This window comes from Tachypleus tridentatus, chromosome 9 (assembly GCF_004210375.1).
Source record: "Tachypleus tridentatus isolate NWPU-2018 chromosome 9, ASM421037v1, whole genome shotgun sequence".
NCBI classification, from domain to species: Eukaryota; Metazoa; Arthropoda; class Merostomata; order Xiphosura; family Limulidae; genus Tachypleus; species Tachypleus tridentatus.
The window spans coordinates 65,625,252-65,646,466 of NC_134833.1; the positions used below are offsets into that span (position 1 = coordinate 65,625,252).

The window sequence follows — 21,215 nt, forward strand, 5'->3', positions numbered from 1 at the left end:
AGTAAAAAATATTTGTATCTCCGACATCTACCAATAGTTTGAGTGCGGTGCTTCTCCATACTGGGTACGTGGGGGAATCCATAGTTACGTCATCAGTGCTTGTCAGTCAATCAGTGCTCGCATAGTTGGGTATTTCTCGTTTTCTAAGCGGCACAGAAACATCAATGCGATTGTTCACAAGTTGGAGAAAAAGAGGTCTCGTTCACCAGATTGTCTTGTTTCTGGCAAATATAAAAGGACTAAAACTGTGAATAAAAAATTTAGGAAAGAGTATAGTGCAAAATATCCGGTCATTGCATCAAAAGTCAGTGAGAGTCATGCGTTTTGTACAGTTTGTCACATCGATTTTTCTGTGGCGCATGGCGGGGTAAACGATTGTTCCAGACATACAAAATCGGCATCTCACCAACAAAAGGCTGAGGTGAAGACTAAAACGATGCAGATAACGAGAGTTATAAGTAAGAATTCAGAATATGAAACCATAAATTCAGAAGTGATGTTCACGCAATTCTTCATCGGTCATAATTTACCTCTAGCTGTAGCCGATCATGCAGGACATCTATTCAGAAAAATGGTCCCAGACTGATATAGCGAAAAAATATGGCTGTGATAGAACCAAAACTACAGCCATTGTACAAATGTTGGGTTGTGAAGATGAGAAAATGATTTAGTAAGCATACTTACTAACACTGTTTACAGTTTAGCCACAGATGGATCCACAAACATGGATGACTCAAAACTGTATCCAGTGGTTGTACGATATTTGTACGGACTCTGTCTGTAATCGTTCAGTCATTTGAAATAGTTGACATCTCTGAATTCATACCACATTGGGACTACAGTATACAGATACTAGAACACCATTGTAATCGTACCACACTAGGACTAGACCACCACTCTAATCATACCACACTAGGAGTAAAGTACATGGATACTAAAACACCACAGTCATTATACCACAATGGGACTAGAGTGTATAGATACTAGAACAGCAAGTAATCATACCACACTAGGACTAAACTATTTAGGTACTAGAACACAACAGTAACAATAACACACTAGTGCCAGAGTATAGTGATATTAGAACACCACGGAAATCGTACCACACTAGGACTAGAGTTATTTTGATACGAGAACACAACAGTAACCATACCACACTAGGGCTAGAGTTTGTAGATACTAGAATACCACAGTAATCGTACCACACTAGAACTAGAGTATATAGATACACGAAATCATACCACACTGGAGTAATCATACCACACTGGGACTAAACTATTTAGATACTAGAACACCACAGTAACAATAGGACTAGAGTTATATGCGTACTGGAAAAACACAGTAATCATAGCACACTAAGGCTAGAGTATATAGGTACTAGAACACCACGGAAATCACAGCACATTTTGAGTAGAGTGTATTGTTACTAGAACACCACAGTAATCACAACACCCTAGTGCTAGATTATATAGATAGTAGAAGACCACAATACTCATCACGCACTAGGACTAGAGTATATAGATACTAAAACACCACGGTAATCATACCACACTAGGATTAGAGTATATAGATACTAGAGAACCTCGGTAATCATATCACACTTGTGCTAGAGAATAAATATAGATATTAGAGCCCCGCGGCAATCGTACCAGATACGACTAGAGTTATTTTGATACTAGAACATAACAGTAATCATATGACACCAGGAGTAGAGTATATAAATACTAAACACCACGGTAATCATAACACACTATTGCTAGAGTATATAGGTATTAGAACATCACGGTAATCGTACCACACTGGAACTAGAGAATATAGATACTAGAACACCACAATAATAATAACACACTAGAACTAGAGTATATAGATACTAAAACATCGCGTTAATCATACCCTGCTATTACTAGTGTGTATAGATATTAGAACACCACAGTAATAGCTGCACATTGGAACTAGAGTATGTAGATACTAAAACACCGCGTTAATTCTACCCCACTGTTACTAGAGTGTTTAGATATTAGATCACCACAGCAGTAATAACACTTTAATGATAGAGTATATAGATACTAAAACACTACGGTAATCTTAACACACTAGAACTAGAGCATATAGATACTAGAACACTATGGTAATCGTACCTCACCAGGAATAGTTTATTGATACTAGAGCGCCAAAGTAATTATACCACACCGTGGCTGGAGTATATAGGTACTAGAACACCACGATATTTAGTTTCTCAAACGCTTTATACATGAAGCCTGTCCCCACTCAAGCATTTACAATTGTAAAAGCTGGAAACTTAACAGAATTTAAGGTTCATTTTTCATTCAAATACTTCAGTATAGAAACTGTTTTTTTGACGATCATATTCGGGTAGCACATGAATATACGAACGTGAGGAAGACTCTTAACATTGTGGGTTATCTTAGTGTATAAACAACTCAATTTACAGACAGTACCGTCACATGTACAAACAATAATTACACATGTTTTTCGATAATTAAATTAAATATCCGTCAGTTACGTCATGAATTAAGACATTATTCGTCCTGCCAACGGAACCTTGGTAATGCGTGAAACTTATAAGAGAAAGTGGCGGATGTATTACGTCACGATAACCTAACGACCTATTATAGTGTTTTCTCATTGTCTTAGTATAATTTATTTAATGTTTCATATCTTTCAAGTTTTATGTTTTTAATTTATTCGCTATAACGTTAAATGTTTTCCAAGTTTATAACATACTGATAACGTATTTGTTTAACTTATGAGTATGTTTTACTTTTGTTGAACAATGTTTTAAAAGATAACATCTTGGTGATGTTAAGGTTATTCGTAGATAGGTTTTCTGATGTGTATGAAACGATACATCTGTAAAACGTTTATATTTACATGTATTTATTAGCATAATATTACACATTTAGGTTTATCGAATACAGTTATTTCCTAAGGAGATAGTGAGATAATGTTATCAGCTTACATCCGTTCATAGTGTAGATAATGTTATCAGCTTACATCCATTGATAGCGTAGATAATGTTACCAGCTTACATCCGTTCATAGTGTAGATAATGTTATCAGCTTACATCTGTTGATAGTGTAGATAATGTTATCAGCTTACATCCGTTCATAGTGTAGATAATGTTACCAGCTTACATCCGTTCATAGTGTAGATAATGTTATCAGCTTACATCTGTTGATAATGTAGATAATGTTATCAGCTTACATCCATTGATAGCGTAGATAATGTTATCAGCTTACATCCATTGATAGCGTAGATAATGTTATCAGCTTACATCCGTTCATAGTGTAGATAATGTTATCAGCTTACATCCATTGATAGCGTAGATAATGTTATCAGCTCACCCCCAGATCAACAGTTTCTTAGTTAGAGGTAAATCACTTATTTTACTAAAATTGTGGCTAAGCCACAGTCTTCTACATCAGAAAGATCAGCCTGTACCTGATGTGAAACTGCTTGTTGTTTTTTTAGTAATTATGTAACAGGGTATCACTAGTCAAAAACTCCTTATAATTTTGAAATAGACCCGTCATAATTACTTCGTCGTGCCATTAATCTTTGATCTTTTGTCCATGACTGATCACGATACGAGTTAAAGTTGCTTTCATAAGTAGACGTCATCAGGTAGTTGGCAAGAAGTTAGCCAACTGTGAAAAAGCCGCCGATCTCGGTGAAAAATATGTTCAAAAATCAATTTAGCGACAGTAAAAGTTCTTGCTACGATAATCAGGGCTACGAGCCCAAGCATGCTATTGGTTCAGAAGACGGTACGGTACGTGTTTTTCTCGGCTCGCGTTCCTCTCTGGGTGTGAGAATATAGAAATCAAGTAAAATGCCAGTAATGTAGACGTTAGACGTTGAAAAATGGTACGGAAGTTGCTGTATATGTTTTGGTTATTTACCTGGTCTGTGCACTGATGTTCTAAGAAAATAAACGAGGGTGCTGTTCTGGTGATTCATGTTAATGTTCAGAACAGAAATCCAGAAATAAAATTACAGAAAAAGAAAAGAAACAACAATAACTACGGCTGTTGAATTTCAATAGCTTTTCTTTTTCTATATGCATGCTATTTTCAAAAGTTACTTTTAATTCTATTACTGTATATAAACATACACACACATAACGTCTACCATGTGAGCACATGGGCTTTACTGTTGTGGTTGAATGATGTGGCATGTATTTATTATTCAATGAGTGTTGGTACCTGCTATCTTATTTTTTTTTTATCTGAGGACATGATTTTCAAGAGCTCCATTTATCTTTTATGTCATGACCAAAATGGTGAACTCATACTTTGGCTACGTGAAGAAATTTCTCACCGATAAATGGCAAGGGATAATAAAAAATAACACGCACCGCAGACACAGCATTAGTGAGATGTAATTAATTAAGGTAACACCCGTCGGCTCCTTCTCCGCTGTGAGAAAACACCTTAGAGACACCTTTTATCATTAATAAACTTGAAGATTCCTCACCTCTCGGTCTTGACGTTCGCTTCTTGATGGCTCTTGATCTTCTGGGGTTCAAAGCGAAGACGCACATGGTTTTCTCGATCATGTTTGATTTTTTACACCGGTTTCTCTACGAATACATTTTAACGAAGAGAGACAATCTTGACTAATTTGAGAGACATCCAAATGACAATTTCAGAAGTTCCAGTTGTACATAACGAACTAATTGTTAATTTAAGAAATTGAACTACAGTTATGAAAGTGTTCAATAAAACATTTGACTTGGAAGTTACAAGAAAACAGCTTTTATGTTTGTTTGTTGTTAAGCACAGAGCTACACAATGGGCTATCTGCACGGTACCCGCCACGAGTATCGAAAGCCAGTTTTTAATGATGTGAGTCATTAGACTTACCGATGAATCACGTGTGTGTTTGTGGTGATCCGTATTCACATTGAGCCTAGCGTCAGTAATAAATGTTATTGTTTTTCTAATACCAATACTTAAACACTATGTGTTTCACATAATACTACGCTAGATGCCGCTTTAAATCGCAGCCATTCTCATATAGCTTCCCGATGACTTAGTCGTAATCAGAGACTTTTTAACAGTAAAGTCTGAGGTACGATTTCCGTGGATAGCAGAGCACAGTTGCTCCAGTGTGTGTGTGTGACTTTTCGATAAAATTAACGAACATACAGCTTCGTGTATGGTGGCTCAGCTGTAAGTTTAAGAACTTACGACGCTTAAATCCGAGGTTCGATTCTGGTGATAAAACGTACAACATTATTATACAAGATATTTAAATACATAGATAGGTGGCTTTTATTTATATAGGGAAGAATTACGGATAATATTATCATTACAAATATTCTTACTGCACTAGAATCAGTAGGCAATCGATCTCCATAAATGGCATTTTTTTTAACAATCTTCTAAAATGTATACAATATAATTAATAGAAATCAGGAAATAATATTTCCAAAATTACATTATATAATATCATAAAACACAAGATTAGTTGTGTGTGGAACATAAGTATAAATCATTATTAAACAATATTTCCTTTATTAACTTTTATGTAACATAAACCTAACTCATTCCCCAGTAGCTTAGGAAACTTACAACGCTAGAAACCGGGTTTTGATACCCATTGTGTGGAGAGCACAAATGGGTCATTGTATAGCTTTGTGCTTTATTATAAACAAACATTTTTTTTAATTCATGGTTTGTTTTTATTTTAAGTATAAACTATAAATAGAGTTTTTAGTTTCTCTATATGAATTATCCCTTTCTTTAATACTGACATAAGATTTATACACAAACAGTAACTTAATTTGTAATACTTGTAAAATATTTGTGTTTGGAATGAATAACTTTTCTAAACCATTTAATTTACATGCTGTATTTCGCATTGGCTAGAGTCATGTGACACTTAACAGTTAGCCACACCTGATTAGTTACAGTGTTTTATGTTAAACCACGTGAAAATAATTTCAGTGTGAAGAATTAAGATTCATATTTAGTAGAATGCGTAATAATAACTGTTATAGAAGACGTTTAGTGACGAAAACGGTTTTTGGTGTTTTCACATCTTTCTTCGAGGGTTGTGTACCCTGTCGGTTTGTACTGTCACTCATGATAAATCGCTTTTTGCCCACTTAGTTACCCACCGTACAGCCTGCACGTGATTGATTGTACTCGTCATCACAGTATTAATACCATTTAAATACATCCCTCTATACAACCCCAACTTTTTAGTAGAAAAAATCTGATCTTAATTAATGAGCCAAGCTAACACTACAACACATGCTTATGTCGCATTAATGAAATATATTTAGACTTCGAACTATCATGATATTGTTCGAGTAGCTGAAGTAAAACTAAGCCAGTGAAAATATCTAACTTGTCTCATAGATTTTACATGTTTCGCGTCACTTGAACTGAATCATTGACCACGAACACTCGGACTGGAAAACCAAAGTCAAGCACCGAAATATTTCTTTGCAATTAAGGTATAATTTTTTTATTACAGAAGTTAACAATATAGAGTTTTCGTATCTTAAGACAATGCATTTCTGTCGAAACTAAAACTTTGTGAACAAAGAAGGTGAACAACTTCTGCTTTTATTTCTTTTTTTTTTTGAAGACGTAGTAACTGATTTATACATATATCTAGTTTCCTCAACGTTCTAAGGTATAATTACACCAGTTTCCTTGATGTATTGATTTGATATAATGACATTAGACATATCTCCACTAACAGATTTGAAATCTACTAGCAGGAGTATGTTAAAGAAACACGTTTAACATCTGGTGAAATTTAACTCTCTCAGGTTAAATGAAAAATATCTTAAAATACAATCATTTTAGAAAGGGTAGTTCACTGTATATTCAAGTACAAAAGCCTTTTGTATTACTAGTACTGTGCTGACTTAAGTGATGTGAATACTGGTATTGTATTGACTTTAGTGATGTGAATACTTGTATTGTACTTCAGTGATGTGAATACTACTATTGTAATGAATTTTTTATCTGAATACTGATATTGTATAAACCTTATTGATGTGATTACTGGTATTGTACTGACTTTAATGATGTGAATACTGGTATTGTACTGACTTTAGTGATGTGTGTACTGGCATTGTAGTAACTTTATTGACGTAAATACTGGTATTGTACTGACTTTATTGATGTGAATACTGGTATTGTACTCACTTTATTGGTGTGAATAATGGTATTGTACTAACTTTATTGATGTGTATACTGGTATTGTACTGACTTTATTGATGTGAATACTGGTGTTGTACTGAGTTTAGTGGTGTATATGCTAGTACTGTACTGACTTTATTGATGTGAATCCTAGTATTGTACTGACTTTAGTGGTGCGCATACCGGTATTGTATTGACTTTTTGATGTGTATACTGGTATTGTAATGACTTTATTGATGTGAATACTGATATTGTGCTGACGTTTTTGATGTGTATACTGGTATTGTACTGACTTTACTGATGTGAATACTTGTATTGTACTGACTTTAGTGGTGCGCAAACCGGTATTGTACTGACTTTTTGATGTGTATACTGGTATTGTAATGACTTTATTGATGTGAATACTGATATTGTGCTGACGTTTTTGATGTGTATACTGGTACTGTACTGACTTTACTGATGTGAATACTTGTATTGTACTGACTTTACTTATGTGAATACTTGTATTGTACTGACTTTAGGGGTGTGAGTACTGGTATTGTAATGACTTTATTGATGTGAATACTGGTATTGTGCTAACTTTAGAGATGTGAATATTGGTATTGTACCGACAATTCAGGATTAGAAATAACCGATCCAATTTTTAGATTTCACTTTTACTGTTAAATGTCTCAGAAATTAGAAATCAAACTACAAGGAATGCTATTGCTAGATACCTGTAAGAGTATTCCAATCTGGAATAATTTCTCCTACCGTGGGTTTCAAAACATAAAAAAAATCAATTAAGAAAACCCCTCCTGGTAAGATTTTGTATCCACCCCAACCCCCACAAAGTATGTAATTCTACAAAACTCTTGTCTCGTGTTTTTCAGGAGCATCTAACTGTATACCAACAATAATCCAGGTTTTCTCATCTTCCAAAGAAATTTAAACTTCAATAACAAGCGTGGTTCAAACCAAGGCTCTTTCAGTAAATAAAATTCTGAGGTTTTAATATCATTTTGGAGATCTCTTATTATCATTTCGTTTTGAATGTGTCATAGTTTTGATCGGATAATCAGTAAAGTTTCAATCTTTGTACCTTCGTATTACCGTTTGATACTGCACGTGATTTGCACATTTATATTTCTTTCTTGGTTTTTAAATTTCTTTTTCTTATAAATATGTTACTAACATTATTGTTTAGATACCATTAACTCCATGTATTCAAACTGACACAAAAGAAGGATAATAATTATTACTAGAAACTGTTTCTAAATGTTAATGTTTTACCATAAAATTGGTTTTGTATTCTGAATTAAACGTTCTTTAGATGTTTAGAATTTAGAATGTTTTATCGCCTAACTTTGTACTTTATTTTATCTGTCTCTGTACTCTATTCAGTCTAACTCTGTGCCCTGTTTTATCCGTCTCTGTACTCTGTTCTATCTAACTCTGTACTCTATTATATCTCTATCTTTGATGGTGATAAAACATTAAAACAAAATATTTGAGAACTTAAAAGATGAAAGAATTAATGAACCTTTGTAAATATATATTTGTGTGAATGTCTTTGGAACTGAAAAATAAGTCGAACTGGTGTTTCTTTCCTAATTTATTATTCAGCTGAATCATGTTATATACATACAACAGTAGTCATCTCTGCTCATTCTATTTCTATGAATGTAGATAAACATGCCTGTTTCTGTAAGTGTCAGAACTGTAAATTTCAACGTATTATGGTAGACTCAGCACTGATAGCCTATTATGCAGTTTTGTGCGTACCGATAAATAAACAAAATACTTCTATAAAGGTTACAAAAACATAATTTTAGACGCCCCCTGGTTTTTACACCATTTAACATTCTAAATGCTCCAGGGAAAACACCAGAATTTGGGGGCGTGAAAAGAGTAAGTATATTCCAACCTGCTGCCTGTCAGTACTAGTTCTTTACTGGAGATAAGAGCCAGATAACAGAGGTGCGCACTACCTTTGTTGGAGAAACAAAACAGAAGTAAAGGTGGGCCGCCCCACGTGAGATGTTTCACCCACTAGCTAGAGAATGCTAATCATGATGATTTAGGGTTAACAACCAAACAGTATACGTTTAAAACAATTAGCATTTTTAGTCAGCGAAATTTTCTTTTAAAAAAATACTGTATCTTAAAATAAATAGCCGTAAATGTACTTATAAACCGGAGATAAATTAATGCTCACCCCTAGTTGTACAGCGGAATGTCTGCAGACTCACCGCTAGAGACCGGGTTTTTGGTGGGCAGAGCACACATAGCCCATTGTACAGCTTTGTGCTTAACTTAAAAAAAAAACATATAAATTAAGTTCCTAAACAGCGGTTACTAGTTAGAAACTGCCCTCGTATATAACATTTCAGTATTCAAGTCTTTTTAAGAAGAGTGAGTTGAACGAGTTTCAAGAGGTGTTTACCGTTGTGACTTCAGCCAGTCCTTGGCAGTGTGGTCTGGAGCAGTAGAGGAAAAAATCTTATATTGTAATTAACAAGTAATGTTCTATACTACATAAATGCATTTCAGTTATATTCCACAAATGAAAACCTTAGTGTTAAGAACGAGAAAGCCATCTATACTGTAATAGATCTGTGTAATTATGTATGTGATTACGACAGATCAACGAATAAACCGTGGATCAATACGAGATTTACAGATGACTAACTGTATATTTAACTGTTTTTATTCGACTACGTATACAACAAAATAAGAAGTGGGGGGTACTCTAAGCCTATTCTTGAGTTAGCTTTGGCAGAATTTAGTGAATAATTGTTTTTTACTTCACCAAACTGGTCAATAACAAATGAAGAATGGATCACGTCTTGACGTTTTAAACTCTTGATGTGACCAAGCTTTTATTTAGAGCGCTCAGCAGGTTTTTAAAACACTGACTATCACTCCTTTCCATTGTAAAAGGGGTACCATGCGTTTTTGTTTATGCGAGAACTTTGCCTGTCCCAGCTGAATGGAATGATTAGAAGTAGAATATTTCTAACGCAACATCTGTCTACCAGGCACGATGTGGAATTCCCGATCTTTCTAATTATGACCAATACGTATTTAAAATACCTTAACTTTAGGATTTAACATCGTGCAACTGACTTTAATCTCTCGATATTTAAGTCTCATAATGTGTATTATAAATACGAATGTAAAACGTGCTTTAGTTATGGCCTCCCCGTAAAGAGGCCGTATCGTAAGCGTCATCTACCAGTCCGTACAGTTAACCCTATTTTGATGCCTGATATACTATTAACGGCTAACCTGACGAGCAGCAGCAGCCTTTGGGAATGAACCAACTGTGATTAGCATAAGTATGTACTTTGATTAGCCATATTTCAGTCCTTCGAGGGTTGGCATAAAACTAATTATTTTGATAATAATAATGCCGTCAAAACCTCCTTTAAGCCTGGTGTGGTCTACTAGTTTAATATGTTCGGACTGTGAATCCGAGAGTTCATTGTTTGTGTTCTCTTGCTGCAAAAATAATTTCCCCACTGGGGGGTTGAGGGTTTTGGTTTGTTTTGAATTTCGCACAAAGCTACTCAAGGGCTATCTGCGCTAGCCGTCCCCAATTTAACAGTGCAAGACTAGAGGGAAGGCAGTTAGTCACCACCACCCACCGCCAACTCTTGGAATACTCTTTTACCAACGAATAGTGGGATCAACCCTCACGTTATAACGCTCCCACGACTGAAAGAGCAAGCATGTTTGGTGTGACGGGGATTTGAACCTGCTACCATCTGATTACAAGTCGAGTGCCTTAACCACCTGCCCATGTCGGGCCTGGTTTGAGAGGAAAGGTGTTATAAAACGAACTGTTAAATCCCGCTATTCTGTCGGAAAAGATTTGGGAAGGGGGCGCCACAAGAGAGACTATTAAATTAACTGTTCTATCAGGTGAGTGTAACAAAATGGAGTTTGTTTGTTTTTTTATTGGGGGAAAGGGTGTGTGTAAGAGAAAATCAATCAAACTTATCTTTGTCAGTCATGATTACAGAACATGATTTAAACCTAGTTCGAAATGAAAGTGTTTTCCGTTTTATTGCTAGCTCTGTTCTAATATTTATTTGTCTAAATTTTCAACCAAAGTACGACTGTAATTGGGTAATTCAGTTGTATGTTTGTCTGTTTTGTTTTTATGTACAACTGAAGTTTTATAAAATTAATTGATATTTTTATGCAAACTTGAAATTTTTTAATTAATAAGTATTTTTACGTACAACTGGAGTCTTTTAATTAATTGGTATTTTTTATGTACAAACTGAATTTTAAATTATACATTTAAATTTGTTTAAAATGGCTCTGAATGCATCTGAGACACGGATAGTTCAAAATATGAATGTCTATGCGCTGTTCACCCTTGGTTAAGAAATATTTTAAAGAAATAGTATTTTCCTATAGGGAAAACAAATTCACGCAGCATTAGAGCTAACAACGTAAGAAGTATTGTTTGTTTGATCGTGAAGTTCCATAACAGAGCAACTATGCTTGGGGAATCGAACCCGGATTTTAGGTCGTTGACTAACTGCTGACCCACGGGAGGAATGTATTTTTAAATAAACTCGACTAGCAACAAAACCTAACTATTTATATAAAGTAATCACATTCATATCCTCTTTAGATAAATTTAGAAAAGCCCCCCTCCCAATGGTTCAGCGGTAAGTCTGAAGGCGTATAACGCTAAAAAAACAAACAAACAGGTTTCTATACCCGTGGTGGGCACAGCAGATATGGTCCTTTTTGAATGTTTGCACTGAACGACAAACTTAGAAAAAAAAAACATTATTGAATCTTAAATTAACATTGTAGGATAAAAACAATTAATACCACTCTAAACGAAGCGCCCCCAGTGGCACAGCGGCACGTCTGGAAACTCGCATCGCTAGAAACCGGGTTTCGATTCCCGTGATGGGCAGAGCACAAATTATCCATTGTGTAGCTTTGCGCTCAATTACAAACAAACAAACTTAACGGAGAGTCTCTGCTGTTCTAGATCTAACAATAAAACAAAGAAATGATTTAGTTAAACAGAACTGTTTTTGCTTTGTTATTAAATATTACAACAACTGAAATGTCTACGTAAGAACATTTTTATATTTGAACGTTGTTTACTGGAGGTGTTTTAATACTCTATTTTTACTATTATTTTTTTTTATTATTGCATTCTTATTCATCCACTGGCTCGGTATTGGCACGTGGCGTGGAGTAGTTCACTTATCACTACACAGATAAGCATGTGTTCTCTATCCAGAAACGGTGTAATGAACGCGGATGTTTTATGCCTGTCCCATCATGCTCACTGGCCCTGGGGTTCAGCAGCTCTCGACCGTATCTACCAGAGTGATCGATTGATACAGTGTATTACTATAGTCAGTTCTGTAATATAATGGCCCTAATGGTCCGTAACTTACCGTACATCTTGTACTTTATGAATCAAAGCTTCCAACCGTAAACCTTCGGAAAGTCCAAACAGTCGTGGCTGTTTCCAATAAGCTAGATTAGTGAATATAAATATTAATACACATGTATTTTTTCTGTGAGTCTTACGTTACAAAAATACACGTTTGCCATAAAATAGTGTTTGTATCTGAACTTGTTTGTTTGTAATTAAACACAAAACTATACAATGGGATATCTGTGCTTTGTCCACCACGGGTATCGCAATCTGGTTTCCAATGTTGTAAGTCCACAGACATACCGCTGTGCCACTGGGGGGAGACTATATGTGAGATAAGAGAGACAAATTATTATTATTGCCTAAATACGAAGGAGATTACAACATTAAAACACAAGACTCGATACCCGTGTAGAGCACAGATAACCCACTATATACATGGTTATGTACTTAATAGCAATCAAACGAAACTCATTAAATAGAACACGGAGGTCAAATTAATTATTTTCGGAACTACTAGACCATCATCCATCAAAAATTTCGATTGATTAAACTAATTTACTGCACCCAGTGGATCAATGGCAGGTCTTCAGGCTTATGTCGCTAAAATTCGGACTTCGATACCTACAGTGGGCACAGCTCAGTTAGTTCCGTGTTTGTTTGTTTTTGAATTTCGCGCATATCTACACGAGGGCTATCTGCGCTAGCCGTCATTAAATTAGCAGTGTAAGACTAGAGGGAAGGCAGCTAGTCATCACCAACCACCGCTAACTCTTGGGCTACTCTTTTACCAACGAATAGTGGGATTGACCGTCACATTATAACACCCCCACGGCTGAAAGGGCGAGCATATTTTATGCGACGGGGATTCGAACCCACGATAGTCCCTTGTTAAGCTTCTTGCTAACAGCAAACAAAACACTTCAATCTAATCCTTGAGCACATGGAAAAGCGTTAAATTTCATAAATAGATTTATGTATAATGACACAGTGGCAATAATATCTATATCAGAGATATTCGTTCATTTAATTTAACGAAAATACATATTTTTTGTCGGTAAGCACAAAGCGATATAATGGGCTGACATTGCTGTGCTCACCACAGATATCGAAAAGGGAATTTAAGGATTATAAGCTCTCAGAATTACCGCTAAACCATCGGGGCTAATACAAGTGAAAAGTCTTAAATATCTTATTTTCGATTACTCTTTTCCAGATATAACTGGAACTTAGATAACGATTTAAGTCCATATGCTTAGTGACCATTTAAAAGTTTAAGGTTAGAAGCAACATTTAATAGACATTTTTGGTCAACAAACTCGATTGTATTTATTTAGCTACTGTTAGCCAGTTGGCTTTATGGTACTATTTAACTGTAGATTTTGTAAAAAAACATGAATGAATGAAATGGAAAATTTATAAAAAACAAAAAATAGTCAAAGTTACCACTAACTAGTGCAATTTTTACTTGGACTGTGATGTTATACTAACGCAATATAAACTTATGTTGTATTTGTTATACTAACATAATATAAAGTTATGTTGCAGTCCTTGAGATATGATGCTATACTAACACAGTATAAAGTAATGTTGTAGTCTTTAGGATATGATGTTATAGTAACACAATGTAAAGTTATGTTGTAGTTCTTGGACTGTGATATTATACTAACACAATGTAAAATTATGTTGTAGACCTTGAGCTATAATGTTATACTAAAAATATAAAGTTTTATTGTAATCCTTGGGATATTATGTTATATTGCCCGCGATGGTCAGAGCGCGTGTAGCCCGTTGTATAGCTTTGCACTTTACACAAACAAAATGGGTCTTACCTAAAAATATTTCAACTTCCAGCTATGATACTAATTAACCATTTGCAAAACCTTTTTTTAATAATGATAGTGAAACAATATTATACGAAACGGACGCCTCATATACTGGATATCTTTTTTTTTCCTCATGTACAACCCGTTAACCAGATACATTTTTCCTAAGTTATAACCCATTGACCAGATACATTTATATCAAGGTACAACCCGTTGACCAGATACCTTCTGCTGACTAACTGTGATTTGACAGTTTCCAGTGTTTTAAGAATAATGTCCTGTCATTATTTTCTCTAGATTCTGCTGTGTTACAATGATGCGTTCACTGCAACGGACTTTTAGGCCTAAGCAAAACAAAATAAGAGTGCATCATAGTTGTAATTGTTACCGGTACACTTTTGCAAATAAAGGGTGATCATGACGATGCTAGAAAAACTAAATCTAGTTCCGTACGCTGAGTTTACCCCTTTTGTGCTGTAACCACCAAGTTGAACGCTGCTTATCCAGGGTTCGAAATCAGGTAGAGGAAATATATATTTTTACTATGTGTTGTTCATTGCGATTTGAACCAATATTTGCTCGGCCAGTCTTTCACAATTATGTGTTTCTATAATCATTGTGCCTATAGGTTTTGTGTAACATAACTAGACTTTAGATGAAACAGAACGTGTTCTTTACTACATACAGGGTGGCCCGTAATTCCCTACCCATCCGAATACCTTATGTATCCAGTGTATCTGTCTAGTGTCCCTCATTCTCGCTGCATAATATACCCACGTACTTGTCACAATACGCTCTTCAAGTGTAAATGGGCTTACATCGGCCATATTTCTCTGAAAAAAACAACCACAAATTAATAATACATGCGTAATTGAATATAACATAATAACATATGGATGGGTTGGGACTTACGGACCACCCTGTATGTACCTGGTGATATGTCACATGCAGAGTGTTTTTATCAACTGTACTGCCGGTCCAAACATCTAGAATTTGTTTAAAATTTCAAAGTGACCCTTTTAGCCATTTATTTACAACAACAGTTTGAGACTGAATATCACTTTCTATCATTCGTGTTTTGTTGTTGTTGATATTTTATTCGCCTCATTTCTGAATTTTATTTAGAAAAAAAATAGAAAAAGTATCTTTAAGTATTTCAGAAAGTAAGATTCCAATTATAAAAATTAGGATTCGTTGTTTGAAAATATTACTCTATGGTCAGGTGGTATTGGTGAAATTGTATTGTTTATCATATATTTTTGAAGCAATAAAATATTAAGGAATTACACATCATTACTCTAGCCGTAACATTTCTAGCTCGGTCGGAGAGCATACGAGAAAAATGCATTTTAAGTATAATTCTGTAATTTGGTTTATTATATAGCTTGATAAAGTCATATGTACAAACGAAAATCCCCAGATCCGATGGGGGGGGGGGAACAGAACGGAAAAAAAAAGTCAAGCTAGAGTTTGTTTAATATTTTACTGTAATGTGTTGAACACCTCCGCTGAGTCGTCTGGTGAACTATGTTTATTGTCGGCATAACACTACTTTCCGTGAGAGTTTGATTCCAGGGCATTTCGGGATCCACAGGCGGCATGCGGTGTGTCCATTTGGGGATGCCAAATTACAACGTAGGAAAGAGATGGGGTAAAGAGGGGGGGGGGATTAATCCTCTAGACAGCTAGAGTGAGAGAAATTTCAATTTCGGTCCTTCCTGAAAATTAAAAATGTTATTAATGTACATACAATTTATGTTTTTGCAGCATACGTGAGAGTAAGTAATTTTCTCAACAGAAATGAAATATTATATTTAGGTCGTAATATTCAGGAAGGTATTAACAGTTCAGTCCAATGTATTTTATAATCTTCAATCATAATAAAGATACTTGTCTTTATTTTCATGCTTAATGCAACTTCAAATTTTTGTAATATGCTTCTTTTAAATCGCAGTTCGTGCTGTCTGTTGTGGTATAAGTTAACACTGTGCATGGTGAAAGACATTACAGTCCATGCTGTCTTTTATTAACTAACATTGCATTTGTTGACCTCACATATTATGCTGTTAGGAAAACTTTCTATATATATACTAGGGGGGGGAGAAGTTGACAAAATGTGAGCACACATTACTTGAGAAAATATGTAAAACACACACTAAATTAGGCTTACGTTCAATTTATATCACGGTGTGTAAACTATGGTGTGAAAGTTTAAAATATATGTATATTGTGTAGTAGTTATCTTTTAAGAATTGTAGTCAAAACCAGAAGAAGTACACTGTTCCTCTGCTTTCTGCTAAATTAACAAATCGGTTGAAGTCAGATTGATTCTAGTCGTAAAATGTTAACAGGTATTTAACTGATATGTTTGGTAGGACAAGCATTATGGCATTCGGGCTTAATTTTAATTTCTTAACCGTTGTGGTTGAAAGTTTTGGATAGTTAAACATTTAGGCTTATTTTTAGTGTTTGAACAGTTGCTGCTGAAAGTCATTGTATAGTCAAACATTTAGGCTTAGTCCAAATTTCTTAATACTTGTTGTTGAAAGTATTGTTTAGTCAAAGATTTTAGCTTAATTTTAGTTTCTTAACAGCTACAGTTGAAAGTCGTCGTATTAAACAATTAGACTTAACTCTAATGGCTTAACAGTTACGATTGTAATTCGTTGTAAAATAAAATATTTAGACTTAGTTTTAGTTTTTTTATTGGTGACGGTTAAAAGTTAGTCAATAATTTAGTCTTAGTTTTAGTTTTTTTTATTAGTGACGGTTAAAAGTTAGTCAATAATTTAGTCTTAGTTCAAGATCTTTTACTAACTGTTCAGGTTGAGAGACATTGTATAGTCAAATATTTAGGCTTCATTAAAGTTTCTTAACAAAACATCATTAGTTTGCGATAAGCCTTATCGCAATTTTAATTGTAGTGTCTTAACAATTGGATAGTTACTGTATTGTCGAACACCTTTAGTAACAGAAGTTGTATTATTGTCCACTATCTTGTGACCTACTGAATTTAAAATGGTAAACACTGTATTCTAAATGTAAAATTGTGAATTTAACACCATTAAAAACTGGGCTGCATCTACTTAGAATGGAAGTTGTTTTTAATTTACATGGTTTCTTGAAACATTTTAATAAACACAAAAATTTCCTTTACAAAAATAAAATACTTTGTAAACAAAACAATCTTATCTCTCTGTAGTGGTTAACAAAAAACAAAGAGTTTTATATCTGGGATTCAAGGTTATTTCATTTATCTACAATTTGTTAATACAGTCTATAGATCATTACTTTAAATAAACTATAACATTGCTGAAATCTGGGGCTCGATTCATCACGGTATACATTGCACATAGTCTCATGATTGGATTACTCTGACATTTACCATTTTACTACCCGAGTCTTGATCGTTTTGTGTAATGACGTATTGTTACAACACCGTTTTTACATGTAGCTTGTGTATACGATGATAGGCCTAAAGTGAGAGGTGTCATATCGTACTCCTATAGGCTATGGCAGATGAGGCATTTTCCTCATTAACTTGTTATGTATAGACTCGAACAATATTTATTGAGTTGGATTTTCGTGAGAATTTTGTCTTCTCATAATTGTTATTGTCTCGCTATGAGTGAAGAATTGCATCCAGCATCTGCAAGTTGAATGCGACGCCATATTGGATTCAATACTTCTCATTTATATTATTAAATAATGTAAAACAACACTTTTAATAACGTTTTCCTTTTAGCCTAATCGGCTGACTTATTAGAGATGTTTTTGTTTTTAATTTTCTCCCTATAGGAAAAGGCCCAACTAGTTAATTTTTTATTGGCTGCTAAACAACAACCAATCTAATGTATTGTTATTTGTGCTAATCGAACAAAAGTTCAACAAAAAATAGGACCCGAAACGTTTAATTTTCTGTAGTTATGTTAAGCCTACTTTACAGCCGATATGAGCCTTACTTGTCCAACTAACACTCTCGGGAGTTTTGTTACAATTTGTACTTTTCCTTTCTTTACCTTTCGCTATGAGTGTTCACTGATGAGTTACTCATTCGGACTTAACATTAACTAGTAGTTACTGTATGAGCTTAAACATTACCGTCTTGATAACTGTCTATTTAGTTTCCGCCAAGTACCTTTTCTTATTCGGTTTTTAAAGTTGTTAAGGGAGTATCGTTCCTGTAGGACGTACCCAGTTTCACGTGCAATACGTGCCCCACCCGTGTAGGTAACTATCGAGCTGATTAACATGATAACGGCAAGGCAAAGTATCGCCGCAAGGGGGAAATTAATGAATTATAAGTGGCACTTGACGGCCGGTCGGTCTGCCCAGTGAATCAGTCAACTGTACAGATCATAGGCTGGGTCAAGAATTTCTTTCTGTCTTCGAAAGTAACCTAGAAGCGTAACATCCTAATCGCTTCTTTACACATTGTCAGGATATGCGATTGTTTACGGTCCGTGCGTCCCCATATCGTTTGTAAAACTAAGTAGCTAAATTATTCCACAAATTGAACCGCACAGTATGTGATGATAAATGGCATATAAGCTGCTAAAAATATAGACCTGTTTCAAAAATGAACAAGAAAACATATTGTTTATAGATTTTGTACAAAATAAATTTACTGTTCGTAGAATAACCCGCTGGACAATACAAGCAATCGTAATGACAATGATTTACGTTTTTGACACGTAATTAGATGTATTTTGGCCTAATATAATCCAATAAGAGTGAATGCGTTAGTTAACAAAGAGAAAGGAATATAGGAACTGAGATGGTTCATAGCAGAAAAATTGTGATAAGTTTATAGTGACAACAAATCTGTAAGTGGAAATATAACAAAGGATTTTGATAACATCGCTTTACAGTAGATTTGTGAATGAATAGTTGAAAGCTTACCTTTTGTGTCAGTTGGTTTATGAATGACTAGTAGGAACCTTAGCTTTCGTGTCTATTGGTTTTGAATGACTAGTAGGAACCTTAGCTTTCGAGTGAGCTGGTTTGTGAATGGCTCGTTGAAAAAGTAATGTAAACATCTTTCACCGATACAGAAATAATAATATATATACATCTTTCATCGTTCAAGAAACAGTGATGTAAATACCATTACAAGAAACAGTAATGTAAACATCATTCACCTATACAGAAACTGTATATGTGTTTTAACACTAATAACAATAAATACCGCATCATCACTGGTTTGAAAATGTATTGTTAAATTTTATGTTCTCAATGATAATGTAAAACACATAAATTCGTGCATTTGTCAAGCATTTTCATTAAGAAAATATGATAAGAAAATTTAAAATTGCATAACCATCAAGTGTGATTTTGTCTTCTATGTTCAACAGATTCATCGATTCCCTTGCCATATATATTAATCTTTTCTGGGGGGAGGGACACGTTTCTCATACAGTTATAAATGTAAATGGGTGAACGTATGGGATATTGTATTAATCTCAGCCTTCTCTGTGCAGGAGAATGTCCTCCAAGCGGAAGAGCCCCCCGACGAAGCTCTCGACTGACCAGCTGAACCAAAACAGCATAGACGTTCCTTTACACGTTATGAACGATAATGAATTAGACTACGAGAGTAAAGACCCTGAAGAAGAGGACTCAATTATGAAGTCAGCTGATCGGGCGAAATTAGAGCAGCGAAAAGGAGACATTTATCGTAGACTAAGTCCCATTGATGAGATGTTATTGTCTGAGAACTACATGGAAGAGGTTCCACGACACAAGGATGAAGCTGACTCTAGCGATAGCTTGGTCAGTGATTCTGGCATTAAAACCGTGACCGCGCTTCTCCATAGCCGGAAACAAAGACTGTTACAGAGCGTATCATCCACTCGTTCCGAATCCACAACGGACTCGGAATACGAGTCAGAGGGCTGCTACACCGGAACTGATACAGGTGATTATGCAGCTTTGGCCGATAACAGGCAGTCATCTGAAATACTGAATAACGTGCATGTCAGCGAAACCAGCAAACCCCCTGGTGTCCACACCGGAAAAAGGAGGATGGATGACGTTTTGAAGAGGCTGACATCCAAGATGAGTACTAGTGCATCGCTAAATGATCAAACTCTGACAAGGGGAATCGGAGAGAACATATTAGAACAACAGTCAAGCACTTTCCCGGGAGGAAAACACGAGAAAAGGTACAGTTAAAACTGGTATTAATATTAATTGTTTTGTCTTGTAAAGTAAGCCACATGTTAGCACAGACAGTATGGCCTTATGTAACATTAATCTATGCGGTTAGTTAGCAACACAACCGTGCCTTAGAAATTAATTAATACACGAAATCAAAAGATATGACAGATCGCATATGAAATAATCACGTGTTGCCAGGCATACTTGTCTGTTTCTTATACACTAATTGAAGACATGAATCACTACAAAAGACGCTCTTATAAAAATATATAAAAGTGAATGTGTATTAGATACATCATCAGTAAAGACAGTCGAGTATCAAAGTTAACATGAATTACATTAATCTATAGTAAAGACAGTCATGTATAAAAGTGAACATGAATTACATTAATCATCAGTAAAGACAGTAATGTATAAAAGTTAACATTAATTATATTAATCTATAGTAAAGACAGTCATGTATAATAGTGAACATGAATTACATTAATCATCAGTAAAGACAGTAATGTATAAAAGTGAACATGAATTACATTAATCATCAGTAAAGACAGTCATGTATGAAAGTTAACATTAATTACATTAATACAGTAAAGACAGTCATGTATAAAAGTGAGTATGAATTACATTAATCTGTGATAAAGA

General features: G+C 34.8%; 1 protein-coding gene across 6 annotated transcripts in view; it reads left to right on the forward strand.

Annotated features, from left to right (window-relative positions):
* The window catches only part of LOC143225335 (uncharacterized), a 331,508-nt gene that overhangs the window by 243,624 nt on the left and 66,669 nt on the right, over positions 1–21,215 (forward strand). For all 6 annotated transcript variants that reach the window (XM_076454555.1, XM_076454553.1, XM_076454554.1 and 3 more), the window contains one exon: positions 19,895–20,578. In XM_076454555.1, coding sequence (XP_076310670.1) covers positions 19,899–20,578 — 680 coding nt within the window. In that variant the 5' untranslated portion in view covers positions 19,895–19,898. The remainder of the gene's footprint in view (positions 1–19,894; positions 20,579–21,215) is intronic.